Source organism: Microtus oregoni, unplaced genomic scaffold, assembly GCF_018167655.1.
Source record: "Microtus oregoni isolate MIOR12 unplaced genomic scaffold, Mior012 000062F_ref0000492, whole genome shotgun sequence".
Classification (NCBI taxonomy): Eukaryota; Metazoa; Chordata; class Mammalia; order Rodentia; family Cricetidae; genus Microtus; species Microtus oregoni.
Genome location: NW_024543872.1, coordinates 7,957,042 through 7,972,704, shown reverse-complemented (window position 1 = coordinate 7,972,704; position 15,663 = coordinate 7,957,042). Strand labels below are relative to the sequence as shown.

Genomic DNA, 15,663 nt, shown 5'->3' with positions numbered 1-15,663 from the left:
ATGGCCTCTCGAGCTCTCTCCCAGCTGTTCCTGGCCATGACTCTTCCTCTGCTGGAGCTGGAGTCAGCATCTGTCCCCACAGCCCAGTCAGTAAGTAGTGGGGTAAGGACCCTGGGGAGATCTGCAGAGACCACAACTGAAGCCTCTGACTGTGAGGGACCACAGGGTGTGGGATGAGAGGACAGGTGGAGGGAAGGAACGAGCTTGCAAGACCCCTAAGAAGCCAGTCTTCCTGTCCAGGGTGAGGGGACACTGCCATGTCTTTACCTGAGTCCCTGCGAAGTCCTGTGTCTCCTGCTGCACTTTGGATAAAGGCTCTCCAGCCGTGCCGGCAATTTAAAGTGGAAGGAGAGGAAGATCTTTGCAGGTCGCAGGTCGGAAGCGTATTGGCACAGAGGAGGGAGAAAGTCTGGGAGGAAGTGGTAGGGCCTCAACTTGCGCCGTGTAATCTGTTTTCTCAAAGGAAGGTAGCAATATCACGATCTACTTATCTACACCTCCTATCTCCAAATCTATTGCAACCCCCAGATCTTAATTCCATCTGTAGCTTTCTCTGAGTTTTATCTATACCCTGTCCTTATCTACATCTGTTTATTTTATAGCCATATCTATGGATCCACCAAGTTTTATTTGCTTTTATTTTATGTGTAGATCTGTTTTGCTGCCCAGGCTAGTCTTGAACTAGGAGCTTAAGGGATGCTCCTGCCTCGTTATCTTAAGTGCTGGGTTTGCAGGCTTGAGTCACCACACCTAGTTTCCTTCTGATTTTATTATTTTTATTTTGGGGGTGGTGGCTACTGGTTTTTTGAGATGAAGGTTCACTCTGTAGCCTTGGCTGGCCTGGAACACACTACATAGCCTAGACTGACCTTGAAGTTGCTGCAAGTCTTCCTGCTTCAGCCTTCTAGGTGCTAGGATTGCACGCCTGTGTTGCCATCTAGTTTTAGAGACACAGGCACATGAGATTTTGAGAGGAAAGAGTGGGTTAAATTGCAGGCCCCTTGCCTCCCTGTCGGAGCTCTGGACCCAGCCACTTCAGTTAGCCTAGAGGCCCAGGGAGAGGTAGATTCAGGAAGGAGCTAAGCAAATCATGTTGACTCCCAGGGTGTGCCTGGTTCCTGGTTTTGGATGGGACTGCTGGCCCTATGAGGGTCCCTGGTAGTGTCTTTGTCCTCCCTCTTCTGAGTGGCTTTTCTCCATCCAGGTATTTACATTTGTCCTCAACCCAAAAAAAGATCTTCTAAGAGGACCAAGTCATACCAGAGAAGCCTGGCTGCCCCTGAGGTGCCCTGGGAGGAACTTGGGAGCAGCCTCTCCTCAGATCTCTTTCTTCTTGTCTCTTTCCAGGAACTCAGACCATCTGGAGAGAAGTCTGGGCAGCAACTGGACCAAAACAATGGAGTAGGGGGTGAGCGGGGGGGGGGGGGGCTGGTGGAGATGAGCAAGGATGAGGAAAGGAAGGAACAGGAGGGGGTGCAATAAGGTGGGCATAGCGAGAACAGGCTCTGGGAGGGCCAGATAGTCCTATACCAGCTACTAAGGAGGGCTGAGCAAGGACAGGCTCTGGGAGGACCAGATAGTCCTATACCAGCTACTAAGGAGGGAGGCCTGGAGAGGCATGTGCCCCTTTGCAACGATGGCATGGAGCTGTGGACCAGAATGCGTCTCTGCTAGGACAGGGGCTGGAGTTGACCAGCATCCTGTGTGTGCCTAGGCTGGCTCCAGGAGATGACATCTGCTTGTGTCCCCAGAAATGGCCAGCTGAGTTTGCAAAGTCAAAGGGGCCTCACCTGGGGCCTCACTGCCTCTTCTCCGCTGTGCCCTTTGCTTCTATAGAATCCGTACTGCTCTCCAGTTATGTGCAGCTGGAATTTTCAAACAGACCTTGGCCACAGGAACTCCCTGAGAACTTGTCTCTTCTTACTGCTTCAACATCCCTTCCCCCAAGAACGCTTACTGCCCTCAGCTTAACAACAGGTAGCAGTTGCATGGCAAAGGGGCTCCGTGGGAAGGATACACAGCCTCCCAACTCTCTAGCTAGCCAGCTTGCCCAAGATGCAGCGATCTCCCTAGCTCCCTCTCCCTGAGGGCTGCAGCAGGATCCATTCTCCCTGGCCCAGCCCCTTCCTTATCTCCCTCCCTTCTTGTTCACACCTCAGTGTTCTAACTTGAGCAGAGGGTACAAGAGGCAGACAGAGTGTGGGGAAATTTGCCGGTGTCCCCGTCCAGCGTGTTCTGCTGCTCTGAGTCCTGGGTGCAAAGGAAGTCCTCTTGAGTGGCTGGGTGGGTGGAACTGACCTCCTGGGACCTCAAGATTAGTGTCAGCCACCTGAGACCTCTCAGGAATCAGTTGCTGGTCCCACAGCCTCACTTTCTCAGCCTGCTTGCGTCTCTCTGTCACAGAATGTTATGTCAAACACAACAGGACAAAGTTCTGCACTTGCCGCTCTGGCTACCAGTGGAATGCTATGCTCTGCTCCCTCTATCCTACCTGCCTTGGCCACAGACCAGAAATCAGTTCCTGTATGTGTCTCAGCTTCCACGGTGCTGCCCTTGGCTACTGCCAGTTGCTGCCACCTGGTAAGGAGGGTGGGAACTTGGAGACTAGTATCCATTGCAAAGTGAAAAGAAACACTTCCTGGGTTGTTGGGGATGTTTGTTTTTGCTTTTTCTGGCAGCTAGTCCAAGCCCAGTTTCTCCTCTGGCTGGTAAAAGAAAGAAAGGGAAGGAGGGAGGGAGGGAGGGAGGGAGGGAGGGAGGAAGGAAGGAAGGAAGGAAAAAAAAAGAAAGGCCAGTTGTCACAGAAAGACACTAAACCTGAGCTTGGGACTTGAAAACTGAGACTAAAGAATGTGGTTCTGAAGGTCCATGGGCAAAGATGGGGGGCTGAGAGGAACCTTGCCTGAAGGAGCTTCAGCAGCCCCAAGTCCCTGGAAAATGGAAGTCCTGGGCCACTTCAGCTCTCGGGGCGGCGGGGGGTGGGATGGTGGTGTCTACAAGGCTGAGGTGTAGTAGGCATCTTCAGACACTCTTGCAAGGCAAAGGATGAAGTTCTGGGAAGTTATGCAGGGAATGGTGTGGAGAGGCGGGCTTCAGGAGGAGAGGAAGAGGAATTGCTAGCTGAGGCCCTTTCTCAAGCCCCTGTCTCTTACTTTCTTGCAGTTCCTGCAACCCTGACCCTGGACTCTCAGCTGCAAATGCCGAGGGACACCCTGAACCTCATTCTCCTCAAGACAGAGGAGGCTACCAACCTGAGATGGTACTTGCGGAACCCAGAGGACCCCAAACTCATCTTCCTACGGCCAGGGGCAAAAGTGACCCAGATGTCCAGTCAGGGCCAGGCGGGCCTCAGCGTCAGCCACTTATCCCGTCCCTGGACAGGTAGCCTTCAACTATCTATCTCTTCTCTCTCCTTTTCTCCCACAGGTTTTTGAGATAGAGTCCCACTCTGTAGCCCAGGCTGGCCTCAAACTCACAGCAATCCTCTTGCCTCAGCCTCCTGAGCGCTGATGGTACAAGCATGCGCCACCCACTTCTTTTTCTGCTTCTCGTGTTCTTTCCCTCTCGCGCCTCCTTCCCCTTTTTCCTCTTCTCCCCACTCACCTCTTCTGAACCATTTCCATCTTCCCATTTGTTGGGGAAGCAAATGCAGAGACTCATCATAGTGTGGAAAATTCGGTACAGCAGCCAGCTGTTTGCACTGTAGTCTGGGGTCCCTAAGACCCTTTCTTAGCGTCACAAAAACCCAATGTTGTCTTGATGCCCAAAGACGTAAAAACACAAACAAAAGGAGGGAATGTATGTGAGTTCAAGGTCAGGCTGGTTTACAAGAGCTAGTTCCAGGACAGGCTCCAAAGCTATAGAGAAACCCTGCTTCAAAAACAAAACAAAAGAACTTATGTTATTAAACATCTGTAGATCTCTGAAGTGTTTGAAGATGATCTATCTAAACTGTACCTCTTTTAACCTTGAAAACATACCTAATATGACTATAAGTTTAATTGTAATAGGTGACTAATTTGCATTTCCTTATTATCCTAAATTGTTGGTAATAACTCTAAAGAACTAGAAATTGCATTACCTTGTTAAAGAAGCTGTACAGGTGCAATACCTTGAACAAGATTAGAAATGTATGTACAGTACGTTTTAACAAAATTAATCTCAAATTTGTATCAATATACAAATAAGTCCAATCCAATGTAAAATATTTTTTTTTTTTTTGGTTTTTCGAGACAGGGTTTCTCTGTGGTTTTGGAGCCTGTCCTGGAACTAGCTCTTGTAGACCAGGCTGGTCTCGAACTCACAAAGATCCGCCTGCCTCTGCCTCCCGAGTGCTGGGATTAAAGGCGTGCGCCACCACCACCCGGCCCAATGTAAAATATTTAAAGCTAGTAGTAGATTCAATAATCTACCTTTTTATTTTATCATATCTATATCCTCTCTTTCTTCAGAGTAGATTCAATAATCTCCCTTTTATCCTATCTTATCTATATCCAATTTATTCTCTCGGCCGGCAAGCCCCACCTATTTCTCTCTCCTGCCTAGCTATTGACCGTTCAGCTCTTTATTAGAGCAATCAGGTGTTTTATTTAGACAGGCAAAGTAACACAGCTTCGTAGAGTTAAAAAAAAAATGCAAGCCGGGCGGTGGTGGCGCACGCCTTTAATCCCAGCACTCGGGAGGCAGAGGCAGGCGGATCTCTGTGAGTTCGAGACCAGCCTGGTCTACAAGAGCTAGTTCCAGGACAGGCTCCAAAACCACAGAGAAACCCTATCTCAAAAAACCAAAAAAAAAAAAATGCAGCATAAAAGAACGCAGCACATCTTTCATCATTAAACAAATGTTCCACAGCATAAACAAATGTAACATATTCCAAACTAATATCGCACAACAGGAGCAAATGTGGAGCAGCGGGCTTTCTTCTCTAAGTTAAAAGGACTGTGTGTAGGCTACAGATGTAGCTCTGGTTGGTAAAGTACTTGCCTAGCAGGCCTGAGGCCATGGGTTCAATTCCCAACACCTCATAAATCAGGCATGGTGGTGCACACCAATAATCTCAGTGCCCAGGAGGTAGAGGCAGGAAGATAAGATGTTCAAGATTATCCTTTAATTTATAGTGGCTTTGAGGCTGTGTGAAACCTCATATCAACCAAAAGAGGAAAGGGGGAAAAAAGAACCCAGAAAACATAACATCAAATGACAAAGAGACCCAGCCTCAAAACAGTTGGAAGATGGGAGCTGGAGAGATGGCTCAGTGGTTAAGAGCATTGCCTGCTCTTCCCAAGGTCCTGAGTTCAATTCCCAGCGACCACATGGTGGCTCACAACCATCTGTAATGGGGTCTGGTGCCCTCTTCTGGCCGGCAGGCATACACACAGACAGAATATTGTATAATAAATAAATAAATAAATAAATAAATAAATAAATATTAAAAAAAAACAGTTGGAAGATAAGTGCCCACACCTAACCTGAGATTGTCCTCTGACCTTTACACATGCCATGGCACATGCCCACCCACACCGTAAACATGCTTGTGCATGTGTGTACATGCACACAAGCACACATGCAAACACAAGTGCAAAAACATTAGAGTTACTACTTTTCAGAAAACAAATATTCCTGCTAAAAATTCATAGTATGGGGGCATGTTAAAAACTGAGCCCTCAGCCAGGCAGTGGTGGTTTTAATCCCAGCACTTGGGAGACAGCGGCAGGTGGGTCTCTGTGAGTTCAAGACCAGCCTGGTCTACAGAGCTAGTTCCAGGACAGGCTCCAAAGCCACAGAGAAACCCTGTCTCGAAAAATCAAAAAACCTGAGACCTGTCGGTTCCAGCTGAGAAAAGGCTGGCGCACAGTTCCTCATGTTGTGGTGACCCCCAACCATAAAATTATTTTCGTTGCTACTTCGTAACTGTAATATTGCTCCTGTTACAAATCGTAATATAAATTTCTGTGTTTTTTGATTGTCTTAGGTAACACCTGTGAAGGGGTCATTCAACTCCCAAAGGGGTCACGACCTTCAGGTTGAGAAGCTCTGGTCTAGATACTAAATGACAGCATAGCCCTGGAAGGGTAGCACTGGGGGAGGGACTCCCCTTAGAGCTCATCAGCCCTAAAATGGACAGGCCAAGAGCCCCTTCCACAGATCCCTTTCTCCCCGGGGAGGGAATGTTCTCCATCCTGGGACCTTCTGGCTGGGAGTTAGCTCTTGGTGCTGAGCAGAGGTGGGGTAGTTTGAGGGCCTGGACTGTGACTTAGCAAGCAGTGGAGAGCTGGCTTCCAGGCAGACCTGGGCGAGCCACCACACGGAGCAGGTCTGTCTCTGCAGGTACGTACGTGAGCATCTTCGAGGCCCAGGGATTCATGTGGGAACTGGATCAGGTGGTGCAGGTACCCTTGGAGGAGAAGGAAGTGGTTCTGCTTCCAGACAAGCTGTCCATCTCCTGTGCCGCCTCCACTGGCTTCCAGCTGAGCTGCTGCTTCCCACGCACAAACTTGGCCTACACTGCTACCTGGAGTCCCGGGGAGGGCAGCGAAGGTAGGAGACGAGCAAAGATGACCTGACTGGTCTCTTTGGGCAGCAAAGGCTAGTTGGGGATGGGAGTCGGGTGTCCATGCTCAACAATATTTTCACCCCGTCACCCCTTCTTCTCTCACACACCTCCACTTGCAGTAAACTCCATGAGGTTAGTTTAACAATATCCTATTTTTAAAAAGGAGGAAACTGGGGGCTGGAGAGTTGGCTTGTTGGTTAAGAGCATTTGACTGCTCTTTCAGAGGTCCTGAGTTCAATTCCCAGCACCCACATGGTGACTCACAACCTCCTGTGATGGGATCTGGTTCCTCTTCTGGTGTGCATGAAGACAGAGCACTCATGTACATAAAATACATGAATGAATAAATCTTTAAAAAGGGGGTGTACACTGTGCCCCATCCCTGCCAGGTGTAGGGGCAGGCTGGCCCCTGCATTCCTGGGGTGGGGCCTGAGGGTGAGGCAAGAAGCATAAGCCCTTTCTGTACCTCTCTGCTGAGGTGCAGCACTCATCCTGGGCCCTCCATTTTACAAGCCCCTCCCTTAGCCCTGTCTCATGCCTTGGCCTCCTGCCCCCATCGAAGCCATCAGGCAGGAACCTTCCTATACTACAGAAGGGCCAGGGATTCCCACACTTGACCCTCCCCCCCCCCCCCCCGCCCAAGGAACTTGGCCTTGGGAGAGAGGGGAGATGTTGCTTAGCTGATCCCACCCTGACCCAGAGGAAACTTCTATTTATTTATAAGCTTTTGTTTACACCCTGGAGTGACCCCTTCCTCCAGGGGTCTTGGGAGGGGAAACCCAGGGCCTCTGTGACCCCTCCTTCTTCCCCAAACCCCCCATTAGTATTTAACTGCCAAATGAGATTCCTGCAGGCTCCCCCTTTTCTATGGGGGGGGGGTCATGGTGCTGTACCCTCCCCTCTGCTTACATCTCCCCTCCCACACCACTGTATGGCATATCACTAGTTCCCTATTTTTTTGCAAAACAAAGAGATGGAAACTCCAAAAAAGGGGGAGCCCTGGGGCTATAGAGATGGCTTAGTATTAAAAGCACTTGCTGCTCTTCCCGAGGACCCGAGATCAGTTGGTGGCACTCATGCCAGGCGGCTCAGCACAAGTGACCCCAACTGCAGCGCGTCCGTGGGCTCTTGCATCCACACAAAGATACATATATGTGCACGTAATTCAAACTAAGGTGAATTTTTTTTCTTGTTGTTTGTTTAGTTTTTGTTTCTCAAGACAGGGTTTTTCTGTGTAACAGTCCTGGCTATCCTAGAACTCGCTTTGCAGACCAGGCTGGCCTTGAACTCCCTGAGATGAGCCTACTTCTTTCTCCAAAGTGCTGGGATTAAAGGTGTGTGTCACCACTGCCCAGCTAAAATGAATCTTTTTAGCCTGAATAAATATTTTAAAATCTATTGAAACTGAGTGCCAGGGCTAGAGACCCAATAGGGCTCACAGTCAGCAAAACCCACATTCTGTCCCCAGCATCTGGAAGCTGACAAACCATTCAGCTCTCCCTCACTGCTTCACCTTCAAAGACCACCCAGAAGTGGCATTTTAGGACCTGCTTAGCTCTCATCTGCCTCAGCCAGGGATGGTCCACTTTCCTCTTCTGTCCTCCCTCAGTGTCCTTGCAGAATATGTCGGATTCCCAGTGCCTGGTGCTGACCGCTCAGCACTGCCCAGCAGCCGATACCACATACATGTGTACCCTCCACAGTCAGAACCTGGCTCCTTTCACGGCTCCGGTCTCCATCACCATCATCCGGGGTATGTGGGCCTTGGGTCCCAGTCGACTGACCTCTAAGAGGCTTGTCCTTGGAACTCGGGGTCTCTTTGTTGTTCCTCTGCCTCTGGCCACCTAGTCAGGTATCAAGGCCTGCCTAGGTTATGGTCAGAGCAAAGGCTCTGGCTATATCTTGGCTTCTGAGGCCTCACTCTTCCTTATTCAGATGGAGACACGACCTGCCCCATGGACTTCTCGGTGGTCGACTGGAATGTCACCAAGGCTGGCTTTGTGGCACAGGCTCCATGTCCTGTGAATAAGAGGGGCATGGTAAAGAGGCTCTGTGGGTCTGATGGCATCTGGGGACCCGTCCAGAGCAGTTGCACAGAGGCAAAGATCCTAAACTTGTGTCTTAAAGCCAAGGTAAAACTGCTATCTCCATGACTCTCCCAATAAACTACACCTGCCCGCCTGCCGGACTGCCTATCCGCCTCTGCCTGCCTGTCTGCCTGCCTATCTGCCTCTGCCTGCCCGCCTGCCCAGCCGCCTTACTGCCTACTTGCCTGCCTGCATTCACTCTCTCCCTCAATGCCTCTCCTTCTCCTTCCCTTAGAATTCAGATTCAGGAACCTTTCCTGATGCCAGCTTACCTGTTATTAAATATCAGCCTCTCTCATCTGGACCCCTAGCTGTCCAAGGGAGGAAGAGTGGGTCCTCCAGGGGTGGGAGTGGGGTGGGCTAGGTGGGTGTTTGTTTCAAACCACAGTCCCATCAAGTGGCATCTGTCCTCTTAATATGTCCATTCCATCCATCTGCCCGTGTACTCCCCTCCCCTCTCTGCTTCCTGCTCCTCCGAGGGATCTGGAGGACCTCTCAGAGGGACAAGGGGGAAGATATGACCCCTCCATGGTAAGGATTTCCCACTGTCTTTTCTGTCAGCTGCTGCTGGAAGGCCAGGGAAAGCCCCATGAAGAGATTCCATGTATCCTGAGTCAGCTGCGAGAGCAGGTGGACGTGGCCAGCACCCCCACTGACTTACAAAAATTGCTGCACACTGTGACCTTAGTGGCTGATGTGGTAGCAAAGACAAGAGCAGAGCTTACAGAGAGTTCCCTGAAGGTAAGCTCCCGGAGCCACACTGGGAGCCAGCTGGGAAGGGTGGAGGGGAGGCTCTTTCATTATGGACTTCTGCCTTTCTGGCATCATGTGGTCAGCCCAACAGGGACCATTGTAGAATCCAGGTGTTGGCCCCTGCTTCCTCTGTTCTTAAAGACCAGTCTCCAAAGCCATGGAGAGTAAAGAAAGCCTGGTGCTGGAAGGGGTGGGAGGCTTTACTTTCAGAGACATGTACGGGTACACAGCATGGGAACAACACATAAGCACACACACACACACACACACACACACACACACACACACACACACATGCATCATACAACCCAATAGCCACAGAGACACTCAGGCACTGCCAGGCAACCAGGGGATGGTGGCGCACACCTTTAATCCCAGCACTCAGGAGGCAGAGGCAGGTGGATCTCTGAGTTTAAGGCTAGCCTGGTCTGCTGAGTGGGTTTCAGAACAGCCAAGGCTACACAGAAAAAACCATGTTTCAAAAAAACAAAAAACAAGAAAAAAAGGATAACAAGAGGCAATGATACCACGCAGCCTTCCGGTCAGCCATTAAACTGCAGTGACGGCCACACAGACCTCATGTGGCTCTCAACTTCAAAATGGTTGCTCCCTGCCCCTGGCCGTCATTCCTAGCTTTGCAGAACTGGACCAGTTATGGAGATGATGAAGGACCGTTGTAGGACTTGGGCAGTCGGTCCCAAGGGATGCAAGTGGCAGAAGAGGCTTTAGGCAGAGATCTAGGTGTGCTATGGAGACAGGGCCTCATTCCTCTGATCTAGACGGTCACTTCCACAGACCTGCCCTCCTATAACCTTTTTTTCTCCAGCCCTGGGTCTTGCCATGGAGGGAAGGGGTGGGGTCTGCAGGTCCTAGGGCCCCTGTAGACTCTGCAAATCGCATATACCTGCTACTGTTGTCACTACAGGATCTCCTGACAATCACAGACAAGATTCTAGACATGAACATCAGCTCTCTGTGGACTCTGGCCCAGGCCCAGGCACCCTCAATGGGCTCAGATTTCCTGAAGGCTGTGGAGACCCTGGTCCACAGCTTGAGCCCACAGCAGCTTCCTTTCTCCTTCAGCTCATCTAATGTGCTTCTGCAGAACCAGCTCCTCAGACACACCTCTCCTCCTGGCTACCAAATGTCCTTCTCTACCCGGCCCCTCCTGCAGGCACAGATCCCATGGTATTCACTGGCCCCGCTGGTCCACAATGGATCTAATGTCAGTATTACTAGCCTAGTACTGCAAAAGCTGGACCACCGTCTGCCCTCAAGCTATACACAAGGGCTGTGGAACGCCTCCTATACCACTCCTGGACTGATCCTGGTGGTCTCCATCACAGCAGATAGCCAGGCCTTCACACAGGTAGAGCTTATCATGGACTTCGAAGACATGAATGGAGCCCTGCACTGTGTCTTCTGGGACCACAGTCTCTACCAGGGTCAGGGGGGTTGGTCAGATAAAGGGTGCCAGGTACAGGCAGCCAACACCAGCAACACCACTCAGTGTGTTTGCCAGCATCTCACCGCCTTTTCCATCCTCATGTCCCGACACACCGTCCCAACAGATCCCATCCTGGAACTGCTGAGCCAGGTGGGGGTTGGGGCTTCTATCCTGGCACTGCTGGTGTGCCTGGTTATCTACAGGCTGGTGTGGGGAGCTGTTGTCAGGAACAAAATCGCCTTCTTCCGCCATGCTGCCCTGTATAACATGGTCATCTGCTTGCTGGCCGCAGACACATGTTTCCTGGGAAGTCCGTTCCTTCCTTCAGGGTACCACAGCCTGTTCTGCCTGGTCACTGCTTTCCTGTGTCACTTTTTCTACCTGGCCACTTTTTTCTGGATGCTGGCCCAGGCCCTGGTGCTGGCCCACCAACTGCTGTTTGTTTTCCATCAGCTGTCCAAGTACTTGGTTCTCTCCCTGATGGTGATCCTGGGCTACCTGTGCCCACTGGGGTTTGCAGGCATCACCCTGGGCCTCTACTTGCCTCAAAGGAAATACCTGTGGGAGGGGAAATGCTTGCTGAATGAAGACGGAACGCTGCATGCCTTCAGTGAGCCGGTGCTGGTCATCGTCGGTGTAAACGGATTGGTCCTCGTCATAGCCGTGCTGAAGCTCCTAAGGCCTTCGCTGTCTGAGGGACCCCCGGTGGAGAAGCGCCAAGCTCTGGTGGGGGTGCTTAAAGCCCTGCTTATCCTCACGCCCATCTTCGGCCTCACCTGGGTACTGGGCGTGGCTGTAGTATTTGCTCAAGACTCCGTGGTCTCTCACTATATCTTCACCGTTCTCAACAGCCTCCAGGTGAGTAGCGAGTGTGAGGTGGCTAAATGGTGGTCTAAGTCACTGCCAATCGCCAGGCTCAAGCGTTTTAGAAGGGAGCCGGGCGGTGGTGGCACACGCCTTTAATCCCAGCACTTGGGAGGCAGAGGCACGCAGATCTCTGTGAGTTCGAGACCAGCCTGGTCTACAAGAGCTAGTTCCAGGACAGGCTCCAAAACCACAGCGAAACCCAGTCTCGAAAAAGCAAAAAAATAAAGAGTTTTAGGAGGGGATTGAATGTAGATCCCAGTTCCTTTACTGCCTCACTGGATAACTTTGGGCAAATTATACAACCTCTCTGAGCTCTGGTTTTCTTTTTTCTTTTTTTAATTATTTTTATTGAGCTGTATATTTTTCTTCATTCCCTTCCCTTCCTCTCCCCTCCCCTTCTACCCTCTCCCATGGTCCCCATGCTCCCAATTTACTCAGGAGATCTCGTCTTTTTCTACTTCCCATGTCTCTCTTAGGGTCCTCATTGTTGTCTAGGTTCTCAGGATTGTGAATTGTAGACTGCTTTTCTTTGATTTATGTCTAAAAGCCACTTATGAGTGAGTACATGTGATATTTGTCTTTTTGGGTCTGCGTTACCTCACTCAATATGATGTTTTCTAGCTCCATCCACTTGCCCACAAATTTCAAGATGTCTTTTTTTTCTGCTGTGTAGTACTCCATTATGTAAATGTACCACATTTTTCTTTTCCATTCTTTGGTTGAGGGGCATTTAGATTGTTTCCAGGTTCTGGCTATGACAAACAAAGCTGCTATGAACATAGCTGAGTACATGTCCTTGTGGCATGATAGAACCTCTGGTTTTCTTACCATCGTGTCAAAGTCTAGACATCATCAGTGCCTAATCTTAACCCAGTCCTAAGAATGGCACCGTGAGGGCCTGTGAGATGGCTCAGCAGGTGAAGATGCCTTCTGCCAAGCCTGACATCAGAGTTTGATCCCTGGACCCTAGATGGTGGAAGGAAAGAACCGACTCCCTCACACTGTCCTCTGACCTCCACGTGTACACTGTAGCGTGTACACAGGATCATGCATGCACACGTGCACACCCAACCCAAATGATGCTGATAGGTGCCGACACTGAGGAGGCAACTTAGGGTACGGACTAGAAAAAGGGTCTGAGAACAGAAGCTGAGGAGGGGGGGCGAGAAGTGAGCCTTCCCCCACACTAACCTGCTCCCCAACTCCCCTCTCCTCAGGGCGTCTTCATCTTAGTGTTTGGCTGCCTTACAGACAAGAAGGTGAGTGCCCAGTTAGCCCCCCACACTCCTGACCTAGAGGCCAAAATGTCCTCGGCACAGGCAGGTATCTGTCTACCTTCCCTTCAGGTACTACAGGCCTTGCGCAAACGCTTCCAAGGTACCCGGTCCTCCAACTCTGCCATCTCCCTGGTGAGTTGCCCCAAGCCTCAGCTGTCTGTGACCAGCCATCCTCCAGCCCTCCCCAGGAGAAATGGACCCAGCTCGGAGAGGAGAGTTAGGGGCTCTTTTGCAGCAAGCAGCTTTCAGACTCAGTTTCTCCAGCTGCAGGGATGGGGAGGTGGGCAGACCAGCATGCACAGTCAGAATGGGGTTTGGGGGTTGTGGGTGACCACACCTGGACAGTGGTGATACTCCACTTCATAGACTCCCCCATTTAATACTCTGTTCCATGTCAACATTTGGAGGGAAAAAAAGTTGGACCCCGTGGGACCTATGTAGCGGATCCCAAAGTTCCCGGAAGGGCTGGCGAAACTATCCGAATGGATATAGCCTCTTCACAGTTGGGTGGGTTGTAATAAAGATCACCCCAGCTGGGCCTTTCTACTTCTCCCTAGGCTACAAATGAAACCTATACCTCGGAACCCAGCAAAGAAAGAAGTGAACATGCCAGGTGAGGGGAAGAAGCAGAGTGAGTAATGGCGGGAAAGAGGCTGTAGCAAGAGTCTCCAGACCAAGTCTCCCGGACGCTCCCCCGATGCAGGGGGCGGGGTCAGATCCAAAACAAGCATATCCTAAGCATATCCTGATGCCTCAGATCTTAGGTTTACACTTTGAGAAAGGGTCTCGCTAAGTTACCAAGGCTGGCCTTGAACTCACCCTAACCAACAGGACTTGAACTTGTGACCTCCCTACTTCCACCATCCAGGTGATTGGCCAACAGGCATGTGACATCATACCTAACTCCGCCCAACTTCCTGGCAAGCAGCTCCCCACCCAGCAAAGCCTTACCCCAGCGGGTGTGGCCATCCCTGAGTGCGCAGCGGTGCTAAGGCAAAGCAAATTAACTAGGATCTAGCTCATCCCAGAGATTCCCTTCCATGATACCAACTTTTAAATTATCTGGAAAAACCCTCGCCTCAGTTAGATGTGGTGTGTATCACTGTAAGCAGGAGGAGCAGGAGTTCAAGTCCAGTCTAGACTACATAGCGAGAGTCTGTCAAGCAAGAACAGAGAAACTATATCCAGACCTGTTCTGTGTGTCCGTCTGTCGGTGCGTGTCTGTGTGTTACACCAGCCAACCAATACGGCCTTGAATGACTTGCCCTAGTGGGTCTTCTATCTGGAGAGGAGAGTTGTTTACACAGAAAAGCCAGAGTGTCCTGTCCCCCAGCTCTGAGCTTCAGGGCGACCTTTGTTCCAGGATGAACCATGCGTGAGCTCACGTTCCTGGCAAGGGAGGTGAGGGCGTGTGCTGGAACCCACCAGATGAGTCCCAGGCCATATTCTGAGCACTCTCCACTCCTTGCTCAGGAAAGACAGGTTTTCGTTTTCATCAGTCATAGACAGCTCCTCACGCGGCTCAGCAGTCCAGAGCCCCTGGTATCCAAGCAAAGTACATGAAAAGAATTAGCGAAAGCTACCTAGTGATCTGATGTAAAAGTCTGCTTTTGCTGAAAAGACAAAAAGAAAAAAAAATACAAACAGATGTCAACATTCCAGAGAACTACAAGAAAAGCAGTTTTAATCAGCAATGAACTCAACAGTGTGTGTGACAGACACAAGGAAAATGTTTTTAATGTCACTACTGAGTGATTCCTTTGTTCTTTCTTTTTGATAGTTATGAAGAAAATATGACTGATTGACAGGAACCTGTGATCTTCCGAACACTGAAGATGAAGGACAGCATTCATTTTCTTTGGGGACAGTATTTAGTTACAAAGTCCTTTTGTTGGTAGTTTTGTTTTTTTTTTTAACTCTTTACTCTTTGGCTCTTTGGGGGGCCTGCCACCCAGATCCCAAATAAATCACATAGAAACATATTCTTACTTATAAATGCCCCACCTTAGCTTGGCTTACTCTAGCCAGCGTTTCTTAAATTATCCCATCTTTTGCTTCCGGGCTTTTACTTTTCTCTGTTTCTGTATAACTTTCTTCTTATTCTGTGGCTGGCTCCTTGAGTCCTCCCCCTTTTGTTTCTTGATCCCTTTTCCTCCCAGATTTCTCCTTCTATTTATTCTTTCTGCTGGCTAGTCCCACCTATCCTTTCTCCTGCCTTGCTATTCGCTGTTTATTTCTTTATTAGACCAATCAGGTGTTTTAGACAGGCAAAGTAACGCAGCTCCACAGAGTTAAACAAATGTTCCACAGCCTAAACAAATGTAACACACCTTTAACTCATATTCCATAATAGTCCTTACTAATATAACTGCCTTTAAAACACATCAAAAGAGGCCATTTACTAGTCAATGAAGTTGCGCATACGCGGCATAGAAAAAAATCCAGAGTGATAGTGACTTTACCTATTAAAGCAGATGACTGAAAATTAAACAACAAGGAAACTTTCTACAGTACTCTCTTAAACAGGGAGGAAATAAAAATGCATTTGCTCAGGCTGACAAGAGAAGAGCCTGACTATTTTGTATTACTAACTATAAAAGTACTATTGGAAAAGGTAATGTCAGTCTTTGGGAAGTGCTTTACAACAAATTTCCAAGTTTAGGGCTGGCGAGATGGCTC

At 49.8% G+C, this 15,663-nt stretch overlaps 1 protein-coding gene across 1 annotated transcript; it reads left to right on the top strand.

The window, feature by feature from the left end:
* Window positions 1-14,789, top strand: LOC121439588 (adhesion G-protein coupled receptor F3-like). Its single transcript, XM_041640112.1, has 14 exons — window positions 1-90; window positions 1,348-1,408; window positions 1,837-1,977; window positions 2,404-2,580; window positions 3,163-3,381; window positions 6,328-6,537; window positions 8,163-8,306; window positions 8,489-8,685; window positions 9,202-9,381; window positions 10,319-11,698; window positions 12,925-12,966; window positions 13,054-13,116; window positions 13,542-13,597; window positions 14,765-14,789. Exons 1-14 carry the CDS (start codon window positions 1-3, stop codon window positions 14,787-14,789), a joined length of 2,985 nt encoding a protein of 994 aa, XP_041496046.1.
* Window positions 14,790-15,663: the final 874 nt, after the last annotated feature.

Coding starts and splice junctions, on each gene's coding strand:
- LOC121439588 (XM_041640112.1), top strand. CDS start 1: ATGGCCTCTCGAGCTCTCTCCCAGCTGTTCCTGGCCATGACTCTTCCT. Junction 8,307..8,488: donor CTCCATCACCATCATCCGGG/GTATGTGGGCCT, acceptor TTCCTTATTCAG/ATGGAGACACGACCTGCCCC. Junction 9,382..10,318: donor TTACAGAGAGTTCCCTGAAG/GTAAGCTCCCGG, acceptor TTGTCACTACAG/GATCTCCTGACAATCACAGA.